Consider the following 8,989-nt stretch of genomic DNA (forward strand, 5'->3'; position numbering starts at 1 on the left):
ATTTTCCCCTCCAGTTTACTTTATCTAGGTGAACTCTGTACATTCGTGGCAAACTCATCATGCAGTCCACTTCATTCGCTCTACCCGATGGAACTTCATCTATATTCTTGCCTTTGTGTTGACTTTGTATGTAATCTACTCATGGGAATACTTCATTTGGCTTTTAGGGTGAGCCCAGCATGTTATAATACCTACGCTTAAGACAGTGACATTGCACAAATCTGTTATTGAATGTTCTGAATGAAGTAAAGATTTCCCGCGCTCAGGCTAGTAGGGAGTAGGGAAGACTGTAGTGACCCTGTAATTCTGAACACAGTTCGTGCCTAAAGTTCTCATCTATGGAGCTGGTTATCTGAGAGCAGTGTGGTGCAAGGTTAGAAACTGAGAACTACTAATGTACGATTACTGAATTATCACTAAATGCATTGGCTACAGGTTTGGCCAGCCCAGTCACCAGATATGAACATTATTGAGCATGTCTGAGGTAAGATGAAGGAGGAGGCATTGAAGATTAATTAAAAGAATCTTGATGAACTCTTCAAAAAGTTATAATATAGCTTTTTACTAATAGTTTTAGATTTATTTTGAATTCATTAATGTTTAAGTGAAGATTTACAAAGTATTTTAGCACTTTTTTTTCCATGTACCAGAAACTTTAAAACAAAAGGGTGCAATACACAACTTTTGAAGTACACTACCTGATCAAAAGTCTTGTCGCTAATCCAAGTATTAGGAACAACAAATAATAACTTGACTTCTAGTTGATCATTTGGTATTAGAAATAGTGGCAAAGGCCACTAGATTATGCCTATTTTACCAAAATAAAATATGATCATGCCTTGATTTTTAATGATTTAATTAGGACAGTAAGGTCTGACTTTGCTCAGACAAAAGTCTTGTCACTGAACAGAAATATTGTCCAGTATAGAATAGAAAGTCATGCTGCAGTGGAAACAGAATGAATATTGTGTCTGACTCCATCATGAGCTTGGAGGACTGCATCCATACATCTCTGCAATGACTCAAAACACTTATTAATAAAGTCATCTGGCATGGCAAAGAAAGTGTTCCTGCAGGACTCCCAGAGATCATCAAGATTCTTTGGATTCATCTTCAATGCCTCCTCCTCCATCTTACCCCAGAAATCCTCAATAATGTTTATGTCTGATGACTGGGCTGGCCAATCCTGGAGCACCTTGACCTCCTTTGCTTTCAGGAACTTTGATGTGGAGGCTGAAGTATGAGAAGGAGCGCTATCCTGCTGAAGAATTCACCCTCTCCGCTGGTTTGTAATGTAATGGGCAGCACAAATGTCTTGATACCTCAGGCTGTTGATGTTGCCATCCACTCTGCAGATCTCTCGCACGCCCCCATACTGAATGTAACACCAAACCATGATTTTTCCTTCAACAAACTTGACTGATTTCTGTGAGAATCTTGGGTCCATGCTGGTTGCAGTAGGTCTTCTGCAGTATTTGTGATGATTGGGATGCAGTTCAACAGATGATTCAGCAGAAAAATCGACCTTCTGACACTTTTCCAAGTGATCAACTAGAAATCAAGTTATAATTTGTTCCTCTTACAACCGGGATCGACGACAAGACTTTTGTCAGGTATTGAATTTCATGAATTTAGCATTTAAAGGTTCCTTGAAATTAAAATACATTTTTAGATGTTATTATGAGTATGTTAGTTAAGGATATATATTAGCTAGTGTGCAACAAAACAGATTTACATTTAGAAGAAATGAACACCTTAAGCTTGTAGTTTGTCACTTCAGCCTAAATGGATCAATGATTTTTTTATGCCTCATACTGCTGTTTTTATAAAGGAAAGGAGATACTATATGTCGCACCTGTCTTCATGTTCCAGTTAAGATTCCGTCAAATTTCAGATAATTTCGAATTGCAATTAATCAAAGAAAGTAATTGCGTTGCCCAGCACTAATTAAATATGTCCATTTTAAGCGGTTTTGCATGAAAGTGTGCCCTAAACGCATGAATGTAAATATAGTGCGTGTTTGTGCATCACTCACAGACTCAAGAGGTCGAATCCCAGTCAGCGGGGCGTAGGCGACCCTGTACTGCTGCACCTGGCCTGAGGCGGGTTCCCAGCGCACATTCAGACTGTTGGGAGTTGGGTTATAGACCTTGATATTTCGTGGTGGAAGTCTTGGAACTGTGAAAGAGGGAGAGGACATGTTGAAAGAGGAGTAGAGTGAGAACAGGGAATTTCAAGATGAGCAGAGGAAGTCAGACAGCTCACAGAGCAGTTTAAACAGGAGGAAGCTCAGTAAAGTTCAGGAATGAATGCTGAGCCAAGCATTCGACAGAGGCTCAGACGGGTTTTATGGTGAGAAAGTGCCAAAAAGGAAAGGCAGGTGGTGGGGGGCATTTAGGGTTGATGCTGAAATTGCTTGAAATGCTTTTTAAACCAAAGCAGATGTGAGTATTACTATAGAAATCAGTAAAAAGAGAAATCTGCAATAAGAGTTTAAAGAACCTAATTTCTTTTAGTGCATGAGTAAAAAACCCAAATGCACTAATTCAGTCGTTTCTTTTATGTATACAACAGTAAATATGTTTATATCCATATAAGAAAATTAAATATATGCGCAAAACTGGAATATCACATACAACATTTGCGAATAAAGCCCTGTTTTCATCCAATGAGTCAAAGAGAACAAAATTTAATGAGAAAACAGTGAGAAGTTCAACATAATATTTTAGTCAGTTTGATTGTGTGAGTTGAGATGACTAGATAGTTCATTTGATTCAACTCAAAAGCAAGGTATGTCAGGATTCTGCCACTTCGGTCTTGTTAATGCTTGTTTGGAGTCTAGACACTAGTCCTGTCTTGTCTAGTATGTTGTGCTCGGCTTGAGTGTTCTCAGGTCGAGCACTCATGTTCTGTCATTGTATTTGTCTTTGTACGAGTGCCGTCTTGGCCGCACTCGGGCCATGCAAGCTCCTGCTTGAAATGAGCGCATGGTGTCTGGGGATGTGCACTTTCGTCCTGGTGTTTGTGTTTGTTCTGTCAGCAGTTTCGGTTTACGCTAGGATGGAATACGCATGTTGCATATGTGAGCGCACGGTAAGTGTTTTCATTTATCGTGTGCTCATGTCTTGCGTCCTGTTTGTATTGCTGTTGTCAAAGCACATGGCTCAGTGTTTACATTGTGGTTGTGTGCTTTAGTGTTGTGTTTCATGTGAACACACAGTTAAAGTTCTCTCAGTGGCTGTGTGTTCTAGTCCCGTTTTATGGGAGTACATGGCTTGTGTTGTTTGTTTGCATCATGTGCTCTCCCGTCTATTGTCTAGTCCCACCCTCCTTGTTAACCCAGTATTAGTTTATTTAGTTCACCTGTTTGTTTGTTAATTATTTCTCTTTATAGTCTCCTCTTGTCTGCTGTTCTGTGCCAGTTCTTCAGATGTCATTATCCAGTCGTGTCTTGCTCTGTTCTGTCCAGCCCTGATCCCTGCCAGCCTGCTCAGTAATGTTTGTTTGTTTGTTTGTTTGGTTGGTTGTTTGTTTGTTTGTTTGTTTGGTTGGTTGGTTGGTTATATGTTAATTTTTTGCTCCTCTGGGTTGTTTTTGATACCTTTTATTTAGGTCCTCGCTCCCTTTCCCTTCCTGAAACCGTGGCAAGATATTTTTTATAGCATATGCAATATTCCAAAATGCACATGAAAATAGGTGGATGAAAGCATAGCTATTGTTGCGTGTTAATTCTGAGCTCATAACCTGCAATCATTCAAGCATGTACATCATATTCCAAGCACAACTTACGAGTCTTTCCCTTTTCAGACTGACGGAGACCCTCTCCCTCAGGGTAAACAGGAACCACCGTAACTGTGTAGACCGTGTCTGACAGAAGGTTCCTCAGTATGGTGTTGGTAGTGCCTCCAGAAACTTGCTCCTGTTGATGTGTAAAGTTGAAATGGTTATAAAAGATCATAGGTTGTCAAGAATTACAGTAGAGTCTCTTCTGTTGAGTATCTCCTACCATGTCCTCTGCACCACCAGACGCTGGAACGTAGAAGATTCTATACTGTCGGACATTTCCCTCCGCAGGCTCCCAGCGCACCTTTAATGAGCTGGTTGTGGGATCCGTGACCTGCAAGTTCTTCACTCCACCCAGAGGCTCTGAAAATTGTTAAAATTGAAATTAAGTATCTTGCATGCTAAAGAATTACATTCAAATTGTACACTAGAGGTACGCACTTGTTTTTCCATTCGCTGACTGTTTCTTTCCTTCAGCATCGGCATATACTGGTACTACAGTGACCTTGTACTCCGTATTTGGTTGTAGGTTTCTCAGAATAGTATTTGTGGACATTCCAGACACTTGGGTCTGTAGAGTATGTCAGTATGAGCATATATTAGTTAGCAACCAACTCATTAAAATGACAATTTGAGACGATTAAGATTTAGGTCATTACCTGGCCTGCAGCACCTCCAGCAACAGGAACATAAATGACGTTGTACTGGCGAACATCCCCATCTGCGGCATCCCATCTCACTCTCAAAGAGTTGACAGTCGGGTCAGTCACCTGAAGGTTCTTCACACTTCCCAAAGGTTCTGCATCAATAAAAAAAAAATATATATATACCTGTACACACCTCACCTTTGCCTCAATGCAGATCCCTCAGAAGTACAGTAGATCAGTTCTCAATTTAAAATTTGGAAGTTACCAAGGACTGCACTCACTTGTCTTTCCATTTTCTGACTGACGTTTTCCTTCCACGTCATTTTCATACATTGGCAACAATGTGACCTTGTACATCGTGTTAGCATTGAGATTTCGCAGGACAGTACTTGTCGTCCCACCGGAAACTAGTTCCTGTTCACAGCAAAACAAAAATGAGGTTTTCATAATGTGGAAGGACCTTAATATAAGGGATTAGAAGTTAGTTCCTCAGATCCTACCATTATTTCAGCATCTCCTGGCTGCGGGACGTAGAAAACTTTGTAATTGCGTGGATTTCCGTCGGCATGCTCCCATCGCACATTTAGGGTGCTGCTGGTGGGATCGGTAACCTGAAGGTTGCGAACTCCACCCAGTGGTTCTAAAAAACAAAGATATTTAGTCACTGTTAAAGTAACAACTGCCAGTAGTCATGTTTTTCTGAAGATGTATTGCACTGTGGGCTCTGTTTTAACAACATAAGCTCATAGTCTGAAGCGCACAATGCAGGGTGTGTTGGAATCCATTTTTGCTATTGGTCAAAGGGTATTGTCCTCATTCTTTTAAAAATGTTATGGGTGTGTTTTGGACATAATGTTGATTAAACTCTCAGATTTAATGCAATCTCATTTCTGATAAGAGCAAGTTGTGGTTATGCAATGTGCGTAAGGTTAAAGCAAGCAGATCATCTACAAAAGAAGCTTGATTCACCAAAGCCCCCCTAAACCTCACTCCCATCCCAGACGAGCCCCCATGTGTAACCCACCAGTCCTACTGCAGCCAACCTGGTAGGAGCTGGGATCGAACCAGCAATTCTTTGTATGGGAGTCAGTTGCTCTAACAAGGAGTCTAAAGATCATGGCCTCTAGCGTCTGTCGCTAGAGCACCTTTTAGAGGTCAGAGAAGTGAGGTTTACTTGCATAGCACTTTGCTAGCTGGCCTCCGTTAAACTTACACCCCTAAACCTAACTCCCATCCCGGACAAGTACCAACGTGTAACCCGCTGGTCCTATAGCACCCAACCTGGTCTGTGATGGGAATGAACTGGTGTTTCTTTGCATGGGAGTCGGTTGCTCTAACAAAGAGGCTAAAGACCATGGCCTCTAGCGTATGTTGCTAGAGCACCTTTTTGAGGTCAGAGGAGTGAGGTTTACATGCATAGCACTTTGCTAGCTGGCCTAAATTACATTTTAAAAAGATGTTTGTGTGCTGCTGTGCATCCCTGTGTGTAATAAGCAACATGTAGGTGTGTTGTGAACATGCCCATCACTAATGTGCTCTTTAAATAACACCTCCTTTTCAGACCAGCATGCCTATGGGCGCACATATGCATTTGCTATTTAAACAAGGTACCACAGGATGTGAAAATGATGTTTGTGCCGGGCTGAAACTAGCACAAAAACACTTGTCTTGCACCTGGCACTGCATTGTGCCAGACGTTTGACTAGCCCCTGTCTTTAACCATGAACTCACTTGTTTTTCCATTCTCTGAAAGAGATTTGCCCTCCATTTCGTGATACACTGGCACCAAAGTAACAGTATAGGTTGTGTCAGGCTCTAAGTTCTTCAGAACAGTGGAGGTGGTAGTTCCAGGGACTTGATCCTACTCAGACAAAATGAAAGGTAAGCAAAGCATGTTCTAAAAGAACAGTAGCCTAATTAAACAAAACTACGCAGTTAGCACTGATAAAATTAGCAATGATTGTATAAATGATAAGTCATTTAGTGCAATTCAAGTTTTTATAAACAAATACATGATATAGTACGTCCTGCAAATGAATTTACAGTGTTTACCAAATGGAACTTCAAGAGTTCACACTTAGCTGATGATTGATTATAATTGGCATGCTGTCCCGGGAGAGAGCCCTGAGCTCAAAAGATCCTCGAGACCAGGGCTCCCTCCCGTTGCAAGGCGAGAGGGGAGTTTGAGCTCAGGTAGATTTCGAGAACTCCCCTGGTGTAGTAGCTAATGAACAGATAGTGATTGCTCTTAAGAGATAGCTACTTGCTAAGTGCATGTCTATGGTGCTGATTTGGATTAGTCAATTCACTTAAGTTACATGTTTTTGGACGTGAGAGGAAATCGGGGGACCCAGGGGAAACCCACGGAAGCAAGGGGAGAACGTGCAATCTCTGAAGCGTCTGCTGGTTTTGATAATGACCAGAACCAAAGAAGTTCCTGCTGTAAGGCAACAGTGCTAACAACTGGGCCACTGTGCCCACCCATCTAGAAAAGGAGGAGGAGTAGGGGTGGAAGGAGGGATTCTTCCAAACGAAGATGTCTATGAAACCTAGAGCTCTTATAGTGGTCTGGGAATCGTATGATTGGTGAATAATCAATTGGATTATGCGGGGCAGCAGCTAGCAATCATAAGCATATGATCCTCTCGAAATTAGTTAATAAATAAACTCCACAAAAACAGAAATCGTTCTTACCACTTCTTGATCTTGACTACCAGCAGGAACGTAAATGACTATGTATTCCCGCACATTGCCTTCTGCTGGCTCCCAGCGCACATTCAAAGTGCTGATAGTTGGATCTGTTACCTGCAGGTTCCTCACGCTACCCAAAGGTTCTAAGAAGACAACAATAGAGTTGACTCAACATTGTCTTTTTGCGATGTGTCCAGACATTCTTCCTAAATTTATATATGATCCCTGAATGTGAGAAAATGCTATTTCGCAGTCACTTACTAGTCTTTCCCTTCTCAGAAAGTCGAGGTCCATCTCCTTCAGCGTACACTGGCAAAACGGTCACTGTGTACATTGTGTCTGGCATGAGTTTCTGTAACACTAATGTCGTGGTGCTCTCGGAAACTTGTTCCTGATTGAACAAAGAAACTGTAGATCAGCACTCTTCAAAGGAGCCTTAGTTTGTTTTAAACAAATGAGTTGCACAAAGCCTACCCATCCAAACAGATAAAGAAAACCAAACTTCGAAACTAAAAACTCTGTCTTTGCAGCTTGCCAAGCAAATCCCTTTCACAGTTTACTTAGGCTTCATCTAAACACCGGTGCTCCCATTTGTAAACTTTCCCAGCAGGTTTTTACAAATAATGGGAATTCAATTAGGAGCTTCACTGCACCGCTCTCTCATCAGCAGTCCTCAAGGGAAGGCCGTGTCTATATACGTCTGTCTGCAAGCCACGTCATTCGATTCTAGAGAGTTTTCCACAGTAGAAAGTAACTGTAATAAGTAAATGTAATTCCATCTACAGAACAAACCACATTCACCAAAGCCCACTGAGGTGAAGAAGGCATGGGAGGAGGTTGCAGTTTTCATGTAGACAATAATAATCTTTTACATTTAATTCTTTATTTTTTTTAATGTAAAGATGTTTGTGTGCTGCTGCGCATTCCTGTGAGTGTAATAAGCAACGTGTGAGCTGTTTAAATAACAAAAATTTATTTAGACTTCATTTAGACTTTTAGTTGGTCAACATCATGGTCTATTCACTGTGGATTTCCACTTAAAAAAGATCAACACTATAGAAAGTAACTTTGAAATATTAAAATATTCCTACCATGAGCTCAGTTCCTCCACCGGTGGGCACATATATTACTTTGTAACCTTGCACATTCCCGTCTGCGGCTTCCCATGTTGCAGTGAGGGTTGTGAATGTGGGATCAATGAGACGGAGGTTTCGAACACCACCAAGAGGCACTAGAGTGGGATTGATAATAGTTTTGTATTAGAGGTATTTTATCTGTGCATAGATATACAGATCAAAAAGCTGATATATTGATACACACATGTCTTTCCATTCTCGGACTGGCGTCTGCCCTCTGTGGCGGGATAGACTGGAACCACAGACACAGTGTATACAGTATCAGGCTGCAGGTTACGTAGAACTATGGTATTCTGTGGTCCAGGTACTGTTTCCTATTTACACAAAGAGAAAATTGTCAATGTATTGAAGAAACAGATCAGAGATTCATGCTGATTTAATATATACACAGACCCTCCAGGATTTCGTAATTCAGCGATAGTTGAATCGAATGCAAAATCAAGAAATAATTGACAAAGATCAATGGTTTTCCAAGCCAAAAAATTTATAATAAATTAAGATGTGTAAATTTGTATATACATTGCATCCGGAAAGTATTCATAGTGCCTCATTTTTCCACATTTTTTATGTTACAGCCTTATTATTTATTTACTCAACTATCTGCACACAATCCCCCATTATGACAATGTGAAAAAACAGTTTTTGAAATTGTTGCAAATTTATTTAAAATAAAAAAGCTGAAAAATCACATGTACATAAGTATTCTCAGCCTTTGCTGTGAAGTTCTAAATT

At 40.7% G+C, this 8,989-nt stretch overlaps 1 protein-coding gene across 1 annotated transcript in view; it reads right to left on the minus strand.

Annotated features, from left to right (window-relative positions):
* Window positions 1-8,989, minus strand: part of col12a1b (collagen, type XII, alpha 1b) — a 219,651-nt gene that overhangs the window by 81,882 nt on the left and 128,780 nt on the right. Inside the window, exons 36-47 of the mRNA XM_056480643.1 lie at window positions 8,442-8,571; window positions 8,213-8,352; window positions 7,383-7,512; window positions 7,125-7,264; window positions 6,162-6,291; window positions 4,931-5,070; window positions 4,712-4,844; window positions 4,443-4,582; window positions 4,225-4,354; window positions 4,007-4,146; window positions 3,790-3,919; window positions 2,036-2,178 (exon numbers count right to left, since the gene is read on the minus strand). Of these exons, the coding sequence (XP_056336618.1) occupies window positions 2,036-2,178; window positions 3,790-3,919; window positions 4,007-4,146; window positions 4,225-4,354; window positions 4,443-4,582; window positions 4,712-4,844; window positions 4,931-5,070; window positions 6,162-6,291; window positions 7,125-7,264; window positions 7,383-7,512; window positions 8,213-8,352; window positions 8,442-8,571 (1,626 nt within the window). The remainder of the gene's footprint in view (window positions 1-2,035; window positions 2,179-3,789; window positions 3,920-4,006; window positions 4,147-4,224; window positions 4,355-4,442; window positions 4,583-4,711; window positions 4,845-4,930; window positions 5,071-6,161; window positions 6,292-7,124; window positions 7,265-7,382; window positions 7,513-8,212; window positions 8,353-8,441; window positions 8,572-8,989) is intronic.

This window comes from Danio aesculapii, chromosome 20, assembly GCF_903798145.1.
Source record: "Danio aesculapii chromosome 20, fDanAes4.1, whole genome shotgun sequence".
NCBI classification, from domain to species: Eukaryota; Metazoa; Chordata; class Actinopteri; order Cypriniformes; family Danionidae; genus Danio; species Danio aesculapii.